We start from the raw sequence: 21998 nt of genomic DNA on the forward strand, positions 1-21998 counted from the left end.
CTCTTAGACCACTTACTAAATCAAGAAAGAAATAACAATATTGATTATACCTTCTCCCAAAGCACTGACTAAACCAAAAAAGAAATAATAATATCAATTACCTTCTCCCAGAACACTTACTAAACCAAAAAAGAAACAATAATATTGTAAAACTTCTTTGCTGGTAGCAAGTACTGAACCTACTAAATCACATATCTATGAATTAAAAGTTCAATAATTCGGTTAAAAAAATAGCGTCCGATAGCGAGGTATTTCAGAAAAGTCTGAGTCGGACAGGCCTCTACCATCTAAAACTTCTTGGTAGGTAGAGCTAGGTAATAAAAACAAGGTCCGGAATCGATTTGCACTGCCGGTTTATTTGTAAAAATTCACTATACGTATAACAGTATTTACAGAAAATACTACACAAGTGCTTTCTTCTAATTTATCAGGTTGAAATTAGGTAGTCTTTCATCATGTGGTCGAAGACAGGATCTCCACAGAGCCCTGAAGCAGGCTAGGCAGAGTGACGAAGGAAATCCCAATGATCCGAAGAAAGCAGTGAGGGGGGTTAGAAGTCACAGAGCCCCGAAGCAGGCTAAACCAGGAGGAAATGAATAGCCATGATCCCGAAGTAGACTAGAGGCATTGTGGGTAGGTTGCTCCTAATGCTCCAAGGCAAGCAGTACGAGCGCAGGGTTGCCACACTCGAGACTTGCGATGATGCCAAACACGGGTCTGAATTATGCTAGATTTATGTAAATTATGCCAGATTTTCAAATTATATTTCCTAACTAATTTTAAAAAAAGACCTGCTATTACTTATCTTCATTATTTTAATGAAGTGTTTCAACTGTATTCATGTACAAAGCTAATATGAAGCTGTCAGGAATGATAATGAAATAAATTGGTAAATGGCACGTTATAGGGGAGGAAGGTAGAATTTATATTTTATGAATGGATAACATTTTAAGAAATATATACAGAACATGCCGCTTCCGACACAGCCCTGATGCATTTCTTTTAGTGTATTACTAGCTGTCCCCTGACGCTCATATCCCTCCCCTCTCAAGTTGTAAATTAAAAGCGATAGAAACATCCCAGATAACCACACATTCAGGTTTCAGTTGACAGTAATAAAACTATGGGTAAGTAAATATGGTTTGTAGAGTCACGTTTTGCTAATTTTGAACATTACTCTGAATTCAACAATAAATTACAACCGCGGAAATATTGACCGGTTTCATTGCTCCAACCATCGCTTCAACCAAAAAGAATAATTCCAGACGGTCCTTGAACTATCTAAATTTTCGTTCTTTTTCTGTTCACTAGAGGGAAGAATGAAATTATGGTAGATTTGGCCAAGATGCTAAACTTAAAGTCAAGATGCTACGTGCTAAATTCATGTGAATTATGCTGGATCTAGCACCAAATGCTAGATATGGCTTCATTGGTAGGAAGGGACACCAAAGAATTGGTACTGGTCCGTTGGTTGCTGCTGAATTTACAGTCGTCCAGAGCGGCGGTGGCGATGCTGCTGTCCTGTCGTCCTGTACTTCGTATGAGGTGCCAGTGGTCTGTCATCTGCTGCTCGTAGTAATCATACGTGGTGTAAAGCAAATCCATGTGGTGATGTTTACAAACAAGAGTACACGGCATTGTTTGTAGACAGTAGCACGCTGTATATTACAATATAAGTTACCTTCTCTCAGAGTACTTACTAAACCAAAATAATAATAATAATAATAATAATAATTAATAATAATAATAATAATAATAATAATAATAATAATAATAATAATAATAATAATAATAATAATAATATAAATTAACTAACCTGTAATAACATGTTTCTTACTGATAAGAGTTCCTCCACACTGAAACATAATTCCAGCTTCCTCCAAAGTCATAAATATTGCCACATGCCACGGCCATTGTCCTCTATCAGTAGCCTGACCTTTGGTTATCAGAAAATTAGGAAGAAGCGAAGATATGCCACAGCCTGGAAAACAAAATGAATTCACAGTTATAATTCAAAATTCTTTTTAAAAAAGTATAAGAACAAATAATTCGAATAATCAATCAAAGTCAATTCGACTAGGTTTCTAGAAGTCAGGAGTTGCTTTATTTTTAAAACAAACAATTGGAATTTATGAAAGTATTGAAACTAATAGATCTAGGCTTATTCTATTAATATAAGTAGTCGTGAGCTTTTTTTAAAAAATGAAAATTAAATGTTTTTTTTTTTAATCGTGTCTATTGTGCCCTGTCAGTTAAAGAAGACAGACGACAGAAGAAGAAAACAGACAGAATGATTAGTGAAAGTGAACGATTGTGAAGAATTGGTGGAATGTAAGTGTGGGAAAACCTATGGATACGATTTTGTCCATCACATGGATTTACATGTGCTAGGATCGAACTAGGGAATCATTTATCGCAGCAAAGTTGGGTACTCTATCATAGAGCCACCGTGCTCTCAGTCATTTTTGGTCTAATAGAAATAGACCACTATACGTATAGCTACCAGAAGCAAACAAGTGACAACTCAAAATTTTCAAGGGGGCCGCGGTGGCTCAGTGGTAGAGCGTTCACCTCTGGTGCTTGGGATCCTGGGTTCGATCCCAGCCCTCGCCAAGTGAACTTTGTGGTGGACAAACACCGTGTGCGTTGGGGTTCTTCGGGGTTCTCCCATTTCCTCCCACTTTCTTCATTCCACCATTTCATTCATTACTCATCATCAGTCTCCTCTGGCATAACCGAGGGACGTAAAACTCAAAGATTTCATTTCATTTTTCAAAATTTTCAAATGACAGAAGTGACCAGTGGCGGCTTATGGGGAAAGCCATATCGTAAACAAATACTTTTATTGCTTGAAACTAAAGGAAGAAAGTTTACCTAATGTTCTAATACTTGCATACAAGAATGAATGCATTAGGTAAGTTTTTCTTCCCTCAGTTAGAAGCGATAAAATTACTATTTACGGATGTTACTTTCCTCAAGAGCTGCCTCTGGAAGTAGCTGAGAAATGTATAATTTAAAAGGTCTTTGCAAGACATGTACTTTGGTACAAATGTGACGCCTCTACGTAATGTCCACCCAAAATGCCAATTAAAAAATATCTCCAAAAATTAACATACAGTTAAGTCTTAATCTATCCTTTTGTATGTTCTGTTTGAAAGCTCTTCATGAAACAAACGTTTTGTTACAATTTCACGTATTAAGATCTATGTGATCTGAAACAACAGACAAGCAAATATCAGAATTTGACCTAATTTCCGGCATTTTGGATAGAGACACATAGGCCCTACATACATTTACATGAATAGGCTCTTCCAGCAGATGACCCGGGTGTCACGTTACCGGCTCCTCATCTGGGATCAGCAACTGCCAACTTCCCAGATCCAATAAAGTGCTAATGCTAAGATGGATTATTCATAACGTACTTATGGCGTTATTTAACACTAGAAGGACCGGATGGGTCAAAATTACCTATCACCATATTTTAATATTCCACTGTAAACGTACTTGAAATACTAAGTAAATAATATTTTATGCTATTGGCCTTAACAAATTCATAAAATATTATTCACTTAGTATTTCAAGTACGTTTACAGTGGAATATTAAAATATGGTGATGGGTCATTTTGACCCATCCGGTCCTTCTTTAAGATACCATATAATTAAACTCTCTCATGTTGTCAAGTTGACCAAAGTTTGTTCAATTTTGATAAAGCAGATTAAAAACTACAGTTACCGAACTCAGCGCCTGAATTTAGAAGACATTCTTATTAAGAAATCTTACATCAATACTTCTACAGTTCACATGTTACAAAAGAAAATACGGTGCATCTCAAACATAAATTCTGTATGACAAACCTTCGAAATTGTTATCTTCTTGCTGCAATGGAACTGCTGCTGTAGTGGGAGATGGAGTCAAAACACGCTTCTGGGTTGTGGTAGTTGGTAAACGTTGACTCACTGGAGCAGATGTTGGCACTGGAGCTCTGCTTGGTGGATGATATTGCTGCCTCGAAGTAGTCGGTACAGTTGGAAGTGCACCTGGATATACTGCAATTAAAAAGAAATACTAGGTGTTGATTCATACACATACATAATTCAAAAGAAGTAAAGTTCTGAATTTATGTTCCATAAACGAAAGCAGTTGCAGTAAATGAGTTACTTCTATGTTGAAGCATCTTCTCTTTCTACCGCCATCTTCTACTTAAAAGGATGAGGGTCCATAAGGGCGTTTTATGGCTCTGAAAATCTCCAAAGAATGAAATGAGTACTACAACAATTCTAACTACCGGTGTTAAATATAGAACATACCTATGTAACGTTGCAATAAATATTTGTTTCACGCTATTCATATTTACGTTTATTTTAGAGTTCCAAACTCGAGTAGTTGGAGGATTTTTGCAAAAATTGCTGATTTTTCGTTAGTCTCTTGCTTGTTAAACTATGAGCGCAACGTTGATACACTTTCTTATTTATATAATATACTAAGTATTTAACAACACATAAAATATGTAAGTAACAAAGTGTATCACGATTGCGCTCATGGTAAAAAAAAAAAAAAAAGAAAAAGCATATCAGTAGGTAGTTGCTGCACTGACGTCATATAGCAGAAAATTGCCTGTGAAGACCAAACGAAAGCGCATTTGATCACACGGAAGGTGCATTTGTGAGAGAAAGAAGGTCCATGTAGGGATTATGGAAGAACAGAAAGCACTGTAGTAGCTTTATGCAAAGTTGTAGAGATGTGTGTGTGGTACAAAATATTGAAGAGTCAAAGAAGACCTATTCCAAATTACCATATTTCTTACAAAGCAAGAAACAGCATACCGCAAATGAACCGACTTGTTACATGTATTAGATGGGTGATCGAAGCTGTCAATGGTTTAATCAAACGATGCAAAGCTCTAGGACAAGTAATGCCGAACACAGAGATGGCGAGTTTGTTCGAAATATTTGTGTTATGTGCAATGCTTTTCGACCTTCTCGTATCTCAAGTGATACGGAAGACGAGATCATCGCCGAACGAATTCTAACCTAATCATTTACAAACACTAGTAGAATCCGAAAACTGGGAAAACGCAAGAGTACTTGGCACAAGATGTCCTCTGACATTTCAATGAGCTTTCCAAGATTGAGCATTTAGGAGTTGCACGACATGACGCTTGGGGTATCAAATTAAGCAAGCCAAGTTTTATACAGAGAAGGATTTGAATGAATTGGGTCTTTCTTTATGAACTATTTGTTCACAAAGAGAGAAAGAGAGAGATGATATTGTTCGTATCCAACTACAATCACATCACACGTCTTTCAAAATATACAACGCATGAATTCAGTACCACAATGGTGTTTCACCTCCAATGCGTAGCTGGTATTGCGAATGCAAGGTTGGTGCACGGGTGGTTGGGTGTTGTGCACATATAGCGCTGTATTATGGTATTTGGGTTATCAAAGATATTTACAAACACCAGGTCTTCTTCACTTCCACAAGCCTTCTATATCATGAATGCTGACGTTTCTCATTGGTCTGAACGTAGAGAAAGTTGTGAAGACGGCTCGGACTACTTACTGCGTAGGTTTTCACATAGTTAATTTGGTTATTGTACAAGCCACAGCGATTTTTTTTTACATTTTTGTGATTTGTTGCATTAAGAATGTTTCAGTGTATTCAGCTAAGTTATTATAAACTTTAGGCTGTAATTTGTGTATATTTTTTATATTAACGATCCTACTTTATAAATACACAACTCATAATATTTAACTCCTTAGAGCCTAAAAACCTCCATATGAACTCTCATCCTTTGGACTCAAAGAACCTTATCAGTTTCTTTTCCTAGTAAGGTGTCATTCCGTGTGTGAATACGCATATAATCCTGTGTCGGAAAATGACTTTAGTTTGAACGTGTAACAGAGCGTTTTTGGTTAGCCAGTTGTAAGTGAGCATGAATCACAGAGATCAAATCGAACACACAAGTCCAACGGAACTTCTCTACTCAATTTCACAGGGAGCCACCATCAGAATCCACCATCCGTGCATGGCACACCAACTTCATAACAACAGATTCTGTGTTGCATAAGAAAGAAGCAGGATCACCCAGCAGAAGTGATGAACGAATTGAGCAGGTATGTACAACATTCGTATGTAGTCCAAGGAAATCAATCCGTTCGGCCGCTAGACAACTGCAAATACCCAGGTCCACCGTAACATGATGATTCACAAACGGCTGCGTCTCCATGCTTTTAAAGGGGGGGCGCGGTGGCTCAGTGGTAGAGCGTTCACCTCTGGTGCTTGGGGTCCCGGGTTCGATCCCAGCCCCCGCCAAGTGAACTTTGTGGTGGACAAACACCGTGCTAGTGGGTTTTCTCGGGGTTCTCCCGTTTCCTCCCACTTTCTTCATTCCACCATTTCACTCATCTCTCATTATCACCGTCTCCTTTAGCCTAACCGGCATAACCGTGGGACGTAAAACTCAAAGATTTCATTTCATTTCATTTTCCATGCTTTTAAAGTACAGTTGTTGCAGGAAATGTTACCAACAGACAAACCAAAACGGGCTGAGTTTGCAACAGACATGTTACAACGTATCGATGAAGATACATGGTTTTTGAAACATGTGTGCTTAAGTGATGAGGCAACATTTCGTATGTCGCGCAAGTTAAACCGTCATGACATACGAAACTGGGGTTCAAAACACCTACATGGAGCACGGGAACTTGAGAGAGGCAGCCCAAAGATTAATGTCTGGTATGGTCTAATGGACAACCAAATCATTGTGCCTCTTTTCTTCGCCAAGCCAACTGTTACTGGTGTCAATTATCTCGACATGATTCAATTCTTTGCCATTCCGCAGTTGGAGGATTTGCAGCGAAGGTTCTGTTCCAGTAGGATGGTGCTCCACCACACTTGTTCGCAGCAGTCCATGATCACCTGGACGATACCTTTTGCAACCGATAGATTCGACGGGGTGACCCCATTCCATGGCCACCGAAATCGCCAGACATTACAACCCTCGACTTTTTTCTGTGGAGTTTTGTGAAGGATAGTGTTTACCGTACAGTGGTTACTGACATAGCTGACTTAAAAACCCGCATTGCAGCCTCTCTTAACACTGTTACACATGAGATGTTAGAGCATACGTGGCAGGAAATTGAATACAGACTGGATGTGCTTAGGGCCACGAACGGTGCACATATTGAGGTGTACTAATGGACTTTGTACATAAACTTTGAGTTGTACTGGTTCCTTCCTGTTCTGCCTAATGACCCTCTATCACTTTCTAACACAATTTTGATCTAATCTTATCTTTAAGTATAACAGAAATTCCTCTTCTGCCTAATTCTGACAAAAGGGGTATTTGAGGGAAATTTATTAGTACCCATTTTCCCTTGATTTTCGAATACCATTCCAGAACCCTTTAAATTACATTATCTGAAATAGGAATATATACATTATAATTCATTGCGAAAAAACATGTCATACAGTTACATTCAAAAAAATTGCTTCTCATAAGCCCTATTTTTAGCATAAATTTTCAATGGAAGATCAGACTCAAAACTGTTCATTGTAAAAGTTTTGCAATAAAAACAACCCTAATGAGGCCTACATTATGGTGCAGTACATTATGGTGCTATGAGTGTAAGATAAAAAATCTAGAATTTGCTTCTTTTCAAATGCTACTATACTATTGTATCCAACCCATATTTGGTAAGAATTTTTCTCATGGCTTATTTCTCTCATTTTATTCATTTTATGACCATTTAGTAGGAAACTATAGCTATAGCATAATAAAGTTATTTCTTGTATATGACTCTACCAACAAAAACATAAATTCTATTTGAAATTGAAACTAAATTTGCACGTACTTTATTAGTGGAAAGGCATTTAAAATGTAATACTTAATCATATTTATAAAAAAAGCTCCGATTAAATAATTTAGTATAAATACTTCAGTTTACGTAGCTTTTCTAAGCTAATAAGAATTTGAGGCCCCTAATATCTCTTTACGTATTTGAAACAAGCCACTTAGGTTTCAATATGGAAAAATAATTTGCCAAGTACAATCAATAAGTAGTTGACATTTAGTTTCGGCCAATCCGAAGCAAGTATTTGTTGCCGTTTAGAGTTACTTCGGTGAACAAACTGAATGTCTACGAATTCTTGCTTTAGGTAAGATATTTCTCCACATTTTAAATCAGAACTGTTCTATAAATTAGGAGGAATTCTGTAATGGCTTTCATTAAGACATGTACATCACGTTTATTCTGAAATTCAAATATTTCTTTTATCTTTGATGTTAGTAACAAAAATATTTAAGGAAAATATTTACAGGTACTGCATCATAGTAGAATTGCTTTACTTGAAAGTTAATGTTACAACAAACAGGTAAGGAGTGGTTTTCCTCGAAACTTAAGCCACCATACATCATAGATGTTCATTTTACTTCGACCTCACTCATCCTCGCAGTGGCAGTTGGCCCTTGCCCTCGCAGTTGCAGTTAGCTCTCGCCCTCGTTCAACATTCACCCTCGTGCTGGAAACTTGTCCTCGCCCTCGCGCACCGTCGCCCTTGCGAAGGGAGTTGTCCATCACTCTCGCGCACCCTCGCCCTCAGAGTAGAAGTTGGCCCTCGCCCTCACGCGCTTCGCCCTCGTGCTGGAAACTTATCCTCGCCCTCGCGCGCCTTCGCCCTCACGAAAGGAGTTGTCAATCACCCTCGCCCTCGCGAGGATGGTTGTCCATCGCGCTCGCTCCCGTACTTCAAATTTCTCCTTGTCCTCGCGCACCCTCGCTTTGGCTGTGGCCGTTGCCCCTCGCCCTCGCGAAGGGAGTTGTCCATCGCCCTTGTTTTGTCCATCGCAGATTTGTTCGATGTTTTCGTCGTTTCGATATGATGAAGAGCACCCAGAACGAGCATGATATTCAACACTCATCTCACCACACTTAAAGCGCCCAAACCACTGAAAAACTTGTGTGCGGTTCATAGTATCCTTCTTGAAAGCCTGTTGAAGCATTTGGTAAGTTTTCGTTTCCGATTTCCCAAGTAGGAAGCAAACACACTCCTTGTACCTTTGAATCTGCCATAACGATTTCGCAGGCGGCAAACGAGAACACTTGAGAAAAACAATAATACGATCAAACGTTAACCTCGTACGCAGACGCCGCTCTCCTAGACCCACCTAACAGAACTTTCTACTAAGCCTAGGAACGACAGCGCTCTTTCAATCCGGTTTCTTTTGGGTCCCCCCTCGTACGTCTTAAATAAAGAAAACTAAATATACCATCGTATAACTTACTACGGATCACCTAAAATGGAACAAATCATTGACTACTCCACGCTTAATATTACCATGAATATTATCTCGATTCTCGAAGACTCACTTCTCGTCTCGTTCTGTAAATTTACGTACAAAATGTATTCCTTTATCTAGAAGTTCTCAGAATCCTTCTGCGTCACGAGAGTTATAAGAAGGGTGTATTTAACAACATTTATGTCATATATATATATATGATTGGAATATATTGTGATTTTAGTATCTTTGAAGATTCATAAATGCTCTTCATTCTGATCTTACAATTACTTTTATCAATTTATAGGTTTTACGTAAGGATTATTTGGCACTAAAATAGTGTTTGAGACCTAAGACTTGAGTGAACTAGTGTTGCTCACGAGATTCGAAAAAAATCCAAGAAATGTATATTGGTTGGTGAGTAAGTAATTTTGTCTATTTTCTAATAATAATAATAATAATAATAATAATAATAATAATAATAATAATAATAATAATAATAATAATAATAAGGAACATGTGTCCGACCGAACTTTATTATTACTGAAAAAAATCTAATTAAGAAATTATAAGATTTAATGTATTTTAGCAGGACAATATGTCTTCAAACACATAACTAAAAGTAGAGGCTGCTCCTGAGGGAAGTCATATAGTTAAAAATTTAAAATAAAATTTAAAGGTAATCTAATGGACTTAGAAGGTGCAGGGCTCGATTGGGAACACTATAGCAGTACCCCAGGTTTCAACTAACTTGCATATATATTGCATATACTATATTGCCCCAACACACACACACCTATATATATATATATATATATATATATATATATATATATATATATATATATATATATATATATATATATATATATATATGTGTGTGTGTGTGTGCCTTTGAGTATATAAAACTTGGTTTTGGGTGGGAGAAGATAAAAACAACACAAAGAAATCGCACCAAGGCTATACTATCCTGGTGTTCATTGACGCATCATCTCACTTAATATGTATTTTTACAACAGAAATTGGAAACGTAAAGAAATAAACTACTACACAATCAACTTCAGAACATATTGCTTGGTTCCAGAAACTTAATACAAACTATTCATTTAATAATTAAACGCGAGCCTCAAATAAATAAATAATCGCGAGCCGAACTGAGAGAACTGAGCCCGAGCCCAAGTGAACGCGAACCCAGTTGAGAGAAGTGAGAGCGAGCCCAGTACAAAATAACCATCTATGAACAAAAGTCATTCCGTCAAGTATTTTTCCATCTAACTCATTAAACATGACAGTGTGGACACTTTCTACCAAAAAGTCTCTACCACAGGCAGGGCAACAATGAGGCACACTCGCTTCTAAACATAGCGCTATTTCTATCCATAAACATTCATGAGAAGCATGCAAATATTACATTCATTTGCGCTATTATTTTTAATAATTATGTAGAAGTACATAAGAGAAAATGTCTACTGCAATTAAATGAAAAGAAGAATATGACCAATCTTGCTATGACATCAACTTTTCATCTAGGGGACATGGTAGATCTTATTTTAAATATTATATTCCTCCAAAAATGGTCAAACACCAAATTCAACATAGTTGTTGTTAAGGAAGCTTGTCCTCCTCCCTCGCGTGCCCTCGTTCTCGCGAAGGAAATTGTTCCTCGCCCTCTCACACCCTCGCTCTCACAGTGACAGTTGGTCCTGGCCCTCGTTCACCCTCGCCATCGCGGAGGGAGTTGTCCATCGCCCTCGCTTGCCCTCGCCCTCGTGTTGAAGACTTGTCCTCGCCCTCGCAAAGGGAGTTAAACATCGCCCTCGTGCACCTTCGCCCTCGTGTTGGGAATTTCTCCTCGCCCTCGGGCACCCTCTCCATCCATGTCGAAACTTGTCCTCGCACTCTCGCCCTAACAGTGACATTTGACCCTCGTCCTCGTTCACCCTCGCCCTCGCAATAACATTTTGTCCTTGCCCTCGTTCACCCTCGTTCTCGCGAAGGTAGTTGTCCATCGTCCTCACCCTCATGTTGGGAATTTCTCCTTGCCCTCGTGAGTTATTGATTAGGAAGAAATAAATTCATCAAAAAATAAAGATTTAAAGTAAAAACTGAATGTTGCCATGAACTTCTACTAATTTGGGTGAATAATTAAAAAAAATCATTTTACAATATGAACTAGAAGCACATGGTTAATACTTCTTTAATGTTGATACTAATAAAAGCTGGAAATTTTACTAGAAACTTAATATAAGTATCCTTAAGTACCTAGTAAAAGTGTCAAATCAGAAGCAAGAAACAAGATTTTGTTGTCGTTTGAGAGGGAAGGACAAGGAAACCCCAGATATGTGCATCGGGAATTTGAGTTGAATGTAGATGCGTCGCACCTCATTATGGAAATTCTTAAATGTTGTTCTAAGAGAACAATCTCTACGTGCGATTCAAATATTTCAGACTTTCTTCAACAGAATTCCTATGAGGCAAGCACATACGCAAGAATTTCTTTTGGAAGGGCCCAAATTCAATATGAGGATAAATTATATTAAAATTTGTAAAATTATCTCACTATATAAGTGGGTTTCTCAGGAACGTTGTGCAATAGACTTATTTATTGACGCTGAATACTTTGAAATACATTTGAACTAAATTTGAGTATTATAGTTCATGTTATTATTGTTATTCTGTTGTAAACTTAATATATCATCATGAACACATTCCATTCTATCATGAAAGCACTCCAATATCATTCTGTAATTGCCTGAGTAATATTTTAAAAAGTTTACGCTATGGCACGGTAACTACACTACGGTACTTCGAGTGTAAGATCACAACATTCAAAGCACTTTTAAAAAAATCAAGTTTTGTTTATTTTTTTTCCTGCGTGAACTAGTTCTCCCTTTTCTTCCTTACAAGTACATAATTAATGCCCTTAAATACACACACACACACATATATATATATATATATATATATATATATATATATATATATATATATATATATATATATATATATATATATATATGTATATGTATATATATATATCTTGGGGACATGACTCAATGTGTTACTAACGAAGAAAAAAAGTGCTATATTTCAGCTCTCAGTAACTTGACAAATAGTTATTGGAAAACTGTTAAGAAAACAAACCTACTTTGAATATATATATATATATATATATATATATATATATATATATATATATATATATATATATATATATATATATAATACAAATATTTCTACAGGTACCATTTCAATATCGCGAACAGGCATTCTACCTAGATTGTTTACGTTTTCTAATTTTGGCCAATCACAAACAAGCATTTGTTTACATCTTTCGGATGGATAATTCTTTTATAATTGCGAAGTATGTTTTTTCTCAATGGTCATATACTTCAAATTATAACACTTCAATTCCACACAACTGAAGAGTTTTTATATACACTACCTTACTGTGTCTATAGTAATCATTGTTATTTAGGTTAAGAACAGAGATCGGTAAATTAACCATACAGCAAATGAATGCTTGTCCGTAATTGCATATATAATATGCAACCTAATCTGTTAGGTCCTATTGTTCCAATTTATATATTTATATTACCATTATGCTTCAACATCAAAAGTAACTTTTTTTTTAGAAAAAAATACAAATTTTCTTCTTATTTTCTTAAAGAATTTTACATGTCATGAGAGAGAATCAATCCACGTTTTCGCAAGGGCAGTCTTTAACTATGTTATTGTTCAGTTAGTTGCAAGCTCGCAACCAGAAGGATAAGATTTCCTCGGTGAAGTTGAAGGCGGCCAACAGATATCGCGTAGACATATCGTAGTAAAATAATGGTTATCTATGATTAGTAATTTAATTTCAGAGAAACTGAAATGATATAAGAAAATCAAGAGATCCTCACAACAACTGCAATTGACGGGAAAATAATTAGTGAAATGAAAAAATGAAATATTGTGTTTTACGTCCCACGGTTATACCGGTTAGACTAAAGGAGACGGTGATAATGAGTAATGAATGAAATGGTAGAATGAAGAAAGTGGGAGGAAACGGGAGAACCCGAGAAAACCCACGCACACGGTGTTTGTCCACCACAAAGTTCACTTGGCGGGGGCTGGGATCGAACCCGGAGCCCCAAGCACCAGAGGTGAACGCTCTACTACTGAGCCACCGCGGCCCGGAAAATAATTAGTATCAAGTTTTCCTTAAATCTAAATATCCCTTTTTACGAAGATGAGACAGAAATGGCATTAGGCATAACAGGAATCCCTGTTCTGCCTAAAGATAAGATTAGATAAAAGATGTGTTAAAAAGTGCTGGAGGGTCATTAGGGAGAACAGGAAGACACCGTTGCACTATTCACTGCAAAGAGCCTGTATATATATATATATATCGGGTGTTGCAAAATAAGTGTTACAACTCTTGGGAGGTGACTCCTGCCAGTGAGACAAGAAAAAAAGTTCTCTTCAACTTTCGGCTATCGGACATAGTTTCGGATCTACAAGGTGCCGAAAGCGTGGGAAAATGACTTTCGGACGCCAATAGTTCGGAAACTATCCAACATAAAGAGGGCGGGTAAAAAATTCACTGAAGAAGTCATACCTGCTCTATTGAATTTTGCATGTTTCACAATCCTACCATGCACGCGCCAGGGATTCCCCAAAGGAACGCAGGGAGTCCCGGATAATCTGCCAAATGAAACTTGGTCTAAATGGATATGAATTGATAGGCTTTTTACCAGGTAACAATAATTCGTTTGTATTAAGTCGATATCTGGAACAAATACAAAATGGCGGACACCTTCATGCCCGTTGTGTGTGGTTGCATAATCGCCAGGTACGGATGCTGGCCAACAGTGACGTTCTGAGTATTAAGTGTAGCGAATTTTTACTAAAATGCTCTAGAAAGACATCTGGAGTGTCCGTAGAGCATAACAGATGAAGCAGGGTGATTCACATGTGTGGAAACTCTTAACGAAAAATGCCCAGAAATGCACTCATACTCAGTAAACGTGGGTTTAAAGGTCGGAAATGTAAGGATTAGCGTCAAGAACATGAAAGCCATTTCCAATTCACCAATAATATTTCTTCAAACCGATGCAATATGATGTGCACGGTTGCATACCAATAAGGATGCAACGATTGAGGCCAATTTGAAATTGTGCAATTAGACTCACAAAGAAACTGGATAAACTAAAGGAATGTCACTAGTGGGATCCCACGATCGATATTGAAATGTGACCGATGTATGTGTTGATATCAACATGTAGCTAACGGACAAATGTCAACATGTCCCACTACTGCTGGGACTCCGTCCCACGTGCGAAAAATAGGAAAAAAAAATACTCGGGTCTTGAATCTGAGGTTGTGGGCTCCTTGTAGGATTGGAAACTGCGCGAGCAAAAGCGAGCGCTCTAGCCTTGAGGTTCGAAGGAGCCTCACTTTCTCTGTATTCATTTCTTTGGGGAGTACCCTCTTTGTTTGGCTAGCGCCTCCCGACATGCCTGTGTGTTTCATTTTGTTGCTCCTACTGCACAGTTGTAAACAATCAGAGCTTTAAGACGTTTCTTCGTATTTCTAATGTTTTTTTCATATGTATGGTGTTCCAGCTGTAGTGTTAAATGTGCCAAATCGGTTCATTTTCGTCTTTGTCTTGGCATGTACACTGTGTATAAGATACGAATTTCTGGAGGTACTTTACTATATTTCGAGTAAGTCATATGTCTTAGAAGACGTGGACCATGACACAAGTTTGTTATTTTAACGCTCTATCAGAATTTGAACCATGCATTAAGAGCTTTCTTTTCATATGTGTCTACTGGGGGACAATGTCCTAAACAAAGAGGGACATTGATACAATCGTGTTCTAGTTACGTTCTACCAAAAGGTGCACCAGATGTAATAGCAGAATGTACAACGTTATTTTCCTAGTTTTCGCACGTGAGACGGTGTCCCAGCAATAGTGGGACATGTTGACATGTGTCCATCAGCTACATGTTGATATCAACACATACATTGGCCACATTTCAATATCGATCCTGCGATCCCACTAGTGACATTCCTTTAGTTTACCCAGATTCTTAGTGAGTTCAATTGCACAATTTCAACTTGGCCTCAGTCGTTGCATCCTTATTGGTATGCAACCGTGCACATCATATTGCATCGGTTCGAGGGAATATTATTGGTAAATTGGAAATGGCTTTCATGTTCTTGACGCTAATCCTTACATTTCCGACGCTTTGAACTCACGTTTACTGAGTATGAGTGCATTTCTGGGCATTTTTCGTTAAGAGTTTCCACACATGTGAATCACCCTGCTTCATCTGTTATGCTCTACGGACACTCCAGATGTCTTTCTAGAGCATTTTAGTACAAATTCGCTACACTTAATACTCAGAACGTCACTGTTGGCCAGCATCCGTACCTGGCGATTATGCAACCACACACAACGGGCATGAAGGTGTCCGCCATTTTGTATTTGTTCCAGATATCGACCTGATACAAACGAATTATTGTTACCTGGTAGAAAGCCTATCAATTCATATCCATTTAGACCAAGTTTCATTTGGCAGATTATCCGGGACTCCCTACGTTCCTTTGGGGAATCCCTGGCGCGTGCATGGTAGGATTGTGAAACATGCAAAATTCAATAGAGCAGGTATGACTTCTTCAGTGAATTTTTTACCCGCCCTCTTTATGTTGGATAGTTTCCGAACTATTGGCGTCCGAAAGTCATTTTCCCACGCTTTCGGCACCTTGTAGATCCGAAACTATGTCCAATAGCCGAAAGTTGAAGAGAACTTTTTTTCTTGTCTCAGTGGCGGGAGTCACCTCCCAAGAGTTGTAACACTTATTTTGCAACACCCGATATATATATATATATATATATATATATATATATATATATATATATATATATATATATATATATATATATATATATATATATATATATATATGTGTGTGTGTGTGTGTGTGTGTGTGTGTGTCATATTTGGAAATACATCAAAGAATTCTTACGAAACGACTTTGAAATTGCAAAGAAACTATCTAAGTACCGAAATAAATTTGTGTACTGATTAGATTAATCTTTATTCACAGAAAATTATACAAGGACATATAGTTTTTTATAAACAGGAAAGAAAAAAAACTCTCTGTTAAACATCTCGTAACAGCTGATCTGAATTAATCTACAAAGACTGCAAAGACTCTTTCCGTGTTAATGATTTAAATACGTAGTATAATATTGTGCAGTTGTCTTAAATACAGTCATTTTACTCTGTGGAAGAAGGGACAAAACAAAACTAGCCACAAATCATATTCTTACCTTTGCCATGCTTTCAAAATTTCAACTTTTTCTGCCAATAAAAGTAATTTGAAGTGTAATATTGAAACTGCCAAAGATTTATATCTATTTAGTTCTAGCTGTGCATTATATTTTGAAGAATCCTCTAAACCAGAATAAGTGTTCAGTTTATGGTAATGCTCAAGATTTATTAATCAACAAGGAGATTAAAAACAAGTTAAGTTGCTGATAAAATAAGAGATGATTTTTCACTAAGATATTTTTGCAAATTATTTTATTTAATAGATTTTCTTCAGCAAATTCAGTCCAATATTTCTTTTTAAGTTTTATTAATTATGCCTCAGTTGTCAAACATAGCTTACTTCTGATGAAATAAGCAAAACTACTAAATATATCCCAGAACAGACATTAAACACGACTAGCTTCCATTTGCGATCACCATCAACTACTTAATCTCAACTCCAGACGTTCCTCAAATCAGGGGTGCACACACCTATTTCCAAGGGAACTTTTACAATAAAGTATATGGAAAGATATACGAAACTATACGAGTGGATTCTTATTGCGGAACAATCAGTCAGCAATACTATATTAGGATTTTGATCAGACTTGAAAGAAAATTAAAAGAAAGAGGCCTCAATTGAATTATCGAGTTAAAAAGAGATAGTACATTATGCTAAAAGAACATTATATTAATAAATAAATTAATTTTCAACTCGAAACGTAATTCTTTTATTTCAAAATCTCCTCATGTTGCTATACACAGGGTGTTCTAAGAATAAAACCGACAAACTTTATATATGTACTCAGGACATTAACACAAGAATAAAAGATTATCTGCGACTTTAGCCGGGAACGTCTAATTAAGGAGATGAAACCTATTTAAGGTAATTAGTGAAATTGCTCGTAGGGTGGCTACACTGAATAAAACAACCGACAAACTTCGCATATGTATCCAGGATCTCAATACAAAAAAAGTTCATCTGCTACTTCGGTCGGAAACACCTAACTATGCATAAAATTAAAGTAATGACCCTATGTTCAATTCCACTGATTACATTAAATTGGCCACATCTCTATAATGAGGTATTTCCAACCGAAGTCGCTGATAAACTTATTTCTTTATTGAGGTCCTGAACACGTTTGCAACACTTACAAGTTTAATTCTGGAACATCCTGTATATACTGTATAATTACCAATTGGTACGTGTCCGAGCATAGACATAATATACATGTTTTTCTTTTGACCCTCTATAGCTATTACCTTCAGGAGTTAGTAAATTGATATAAAAGCACCCTCCATATTATTCACATAATCTATTGAAAAATAGAGATGAAGTGAAACAAAGATTTACTAAATAATAAGTAAGGTGAATCATAAATATCAGTATTTCTTAACGATTATCTTTTCAAGACTCTATTGAACTATTTTAAAAGAAAGTTACGCTACTTTTATTATTATTATGCAAAACGCACATCATCTATAGAATAGCCCTTATCAACTGCATTGTTTAGAAGCGATTGTGACCTGGACAATTGCATAACACAATGATCAATTGTTCTGAATCTTTCTATTTAAAAAAGGAGAAGAAGAAGATAAGAAAACCAGCATCCATTCAGGCAGAAAAGTAAAGATGAAACATAATGACCTATCTGGATGAGCTGTATCATCAAATGTCACATCATTATTACCCCCAAAATTCACTATATTGTGTTAATTAATTATACTGTGGATTTAATTTACATATTTTTGTGATTACGTAGATATACGGTTAATAAAAGGCACTAAACAGAAAAGTTTCGAAATTACGTCTTAAGATTGATGAACACCTGCGCCATCTTTGATTTCCAGCTAAATATATTTATGGAGAGAAATATTCGTTCTTTTGTTTGAAATGGACGGATTCTTCTTGCAAATGGTATAGTTTCACTGAATTCTTCTTCAAATCTACTTTAACAAACTCTTTTGTATATTTAATCTGTTTGTGTGTCCGTCTGCCCAGGAGACACAAGATTTATCTGATAGATCATTATCAATTTTGGCCATGATGATGATTAGCCCTGGAGTTCGTTATTGATCTCTTTTCGTGTGTTCGTCCCCCGAGGAGACACAAGATTTATTTGATAGATCATCATCAATTTTGGTCATGATGATGATTAGCCCTGGAGTCCGTTACTGGTCTCGTTCCGTGTGTCCGTCCCCGCAGGAGAAACAAGATTTATCTGATAGATCATCATCAATTTTGGCCACGATGATGATTAGCACTGGACTACGTTACTGGAGGTGGAATTCAAACCGAAAGTGGTAAAAATCAAACATTTCTTGTTTTAAGGTGGATCACCACCCGGAAGTCAGTACTTATTTTAGCTCATTCCCTCAACTACTGCACAAGGAAACGTTATGTATTATAAATATTGTACTATAAGATAGAGTTATGTTTCAGCTACAACACAAGACACTGATTCATTTGGTTGTGTTGTCTGATATCGAAAAAGATAACAACTAAATGAAAATATTTGATTCATTTTACAATGAGAGCACAAGATGGTACTTGCTGTTAGATTTTACTAGAAGTGCTCAGTTTTATGAAATGTTTATTTGTATCTGTAAAGTATTTTAAAGTAATGATCTTATTAGGAAATAGATATATTGTTTGACCGGTTTTCGTGTTCTGTTTCACATTTTATTTAAATATTAATTTGCATTTAAGGAAATAAATTTTGAGAAGAAATTTGCGCAGAACGTCATAATGCGTTGTTGCCAAATTTGTACGTTTACTGTGGTAGTCACAATAAGAAAATTCCTTGATCGTAGCGTTGCAGTTCGAGAAGCGGAACTTAGCTGTGAACTGCAGTAAGGGTAGAAAACTAATTTCACCATTAAGTATCGAAGCAGAATTCTATGATTACTTCCTTTATTATCTGGCATCAGTAAACACTCGGCACTATCTGACATCGCCGCACTATTCAAACAGCGTTTAGCATAGCACCAAGAACACCTAGTGATCAACCTTAACGTTGATCACTATAGAGAAAAAACTGTAATAGATGGCGAGATGAGGTTTTCTGCCATCTATTAAGCGTCTCAAGAATATATTTTATCTCCATCTTTAACTCTCTACTAAAACCGGAAGTGATAGAAATTCACTACAACTTCCGGTCCAAATATTGATGTCCTGAGAGCATATGGGATAGCGAGAAGCGTTTTTTAAAAATCGATTTAATGTTCTAAGACTTGGTTATTACACAGCACATGGTGCGAGGTGCAGGGATTACGGCGGCTCAATTGTAGACTGCTTACCTCTGGTGTGTAAGGTTCCTGGTACGATCCCCGGTCAAGTAAGTTTGTGGTGGACAACATCGTGTACTTGGGTTTTCTCACGATACTCTCGTTTCCTCCCACATTCTCTTTCTATAAATTATTCCATTATTATTTATTTGCTTTAATTATTCGTCTTCATTAGCCTAAAGGGCATAATCGTAGGACATTAAACTGAAAAATTTCATTTTTTAAGAATTGGTATCATATTCTCTATTAACTCACTTCAACAACGGGAAGCCGCATAAATCTACCACTTCCGGTTTTAATCTTCATCAATCACTGTAGAGTAGAAACACTAATAGACAGTATGAAGCGGCTTCCTGCAATCAGTTAAGCGTCCCAAGAGTGTACTCTATCTCCACTCTAATATCGCTACTTAAACCGGAAGTAGTAAAAACCTACCGCCACTTTCGGTTTCAATATTAAAAGACAAGTATTACGTCATAGAAGCAAAACTCTATCATGTTGTGTACCCGTAGCACTGCTACTTATACAATTTTAAAATCAAATTTAATTAATAGTTGAATAGTTAATAGTAAATTAATGTATAATTAAAATGTATTTTGACAAAAAAGGGGGCTTTCAAATACAGTTGAAGGAGAAATCAATAAAATGTAACCTTTAAAAGCTCTGTCCCTTTAAAGAAAAACGAAAACTATTTACTTCTGCATATAAAACAATGAACTGAGAATAATTCATGAAGCAGATATTGATCACTCTTAATAATTGGTGAGTTTATTTCATATTTTGGTCGTTACGAAAAGAAGTACTAAGTGAATTTATACCTAATCACCAAGTTGGAAAAAAAAAGAGGAACACAAATTAAAGATAATGGGTCTTCTTCAGAGTCGTTCTTATTTGTGATTAGCGTCTTAATGGAATCCATTAAGAACGCAACTTTTGAAATGCCTGCCATTTCCGTTCTAGAAAGTTGGCAACACTGAACGTTACACCACTTTCATCTTGGGTGAGATTAAACGCTGTTCCGTCGCGAAGCATTCCATTTCTACCCGTAGAGAATACATGCGCTATTCGGCGATTCGTGACTACTAACCGCAAAGACAACAGTTTAAACGATGAGATTAGATTTACATTGAAGTTACACCACCCGAGCGTAACGTATGTCACGTGGTGTTAGTTCACTTTGCACACACAACTTTATTGATTCTAAAAAAGTGATTTACTTACGCTACGAAACATAGTTGAGCGAGTGTCAGCGAGTAAAGGGAGGTTAGAAGTCCCGCACGGCTCGTTTTACTCCACCATTATCATCATGATAATACTACGTGATATTACGTCACGCTCCGGTGGTGCAACTTCAATGTAAATCTAATCTCACCGTTTAAACTGTTGTCTTTGCAGTTAGTAGACACGAATCGCCGAATAGCGCATGATATAATAGCCGAATAGCGCATGTATTCTGTACGGGTAGAAATGGAACGCTTTGCGACGGAACAGCGTGTTGTTATTGGGAAAACTTATTACAAATGTGGTTATTGTTGTGCAGAGACTGTTCGCAAACTCCGCGGAATGTTTGGTCAAAGTCAGGGGCGGATCCAGGGTGGGGGCGATCGTCCCACCCAGAAGAGGAAACTTTTTTTATTTTATATATAAATAAAATATATAGTTTATTTTTTGACGCTCTTAAAAGTAGCTCTAAGTAGCAGTATTACAACCCACCGCCCCCCGGAAGTCCGTCCTGGATCCACCCCTGGTCAAAGTAATGCACCGAATAAGTCGATCGTGATGAGATTAATTGCTAAATTTGAGAAAACCGGTTAGGTTGTTGGCATTAAACCCTCGGGGCGTCCTTGTGTTAGTCGTTCTGCGGATGACATCGGCATCGTGGGTGATAATGTCGCTGTAATTTCAGCGCAGAAAAGAGATGACGCTCATGCACTCCATGACGTGTAACTTCTAGTTCCGTTTAGTGTTGCCAACTTACTAGAACAGAAATGGCGGACATTTCAAAGGTTGCGTTCTACAAAGGGTTGGAATATCGCACGATTCCATCATAAGTCAAGCTCTCAGCATATGACGCTAATCACACGTAATCAAGACTCTGAATAAGGTCCATATAATCTCTGAG

At 37.0% G+C, this 21998-nt stretch overlaps 1 protein-coding gene across 1 annotated transcript in view; it reads right to left on the reverse strand.

Annotated features, from left to right (window-relative positions):
- The window catches only part of LOC145692113 (proclotting enzyme-like), a 43599-nt gene that overhangs the window by 15653 nt on the left and 5948 nt on the right, over positions 1–21998 (reverse strand). The window contains exons 3-4 of the mRNA XM_081767407.1: positions 3856–4047; positions 1817–1981 (exon numbers count right to left, since the gene is read on the reverse strand). Coding sequence (XP_081623533.1) covers positions 1817–1981; positions 3856–4047 — 357 coding nt within the window. The remainder of the gene's footprint in view (positions 1–1816; positions 1982–3855; positions 4048–21998) is intronic.

Source organism: Thermobia domestica, chromosome 8 (assembly GCF_964235325.1).
Source record: "Thermobia domestica chromosome 8, izTheDome1.hap1.1, whole genome shotgun sequence".
Taxonomy (NCBI): Eukaryota; Metazoa; Arthropoda; class Insecta; order Zygentoma; family Lepismatidae; genus Thermobia; species Thermobia domestica.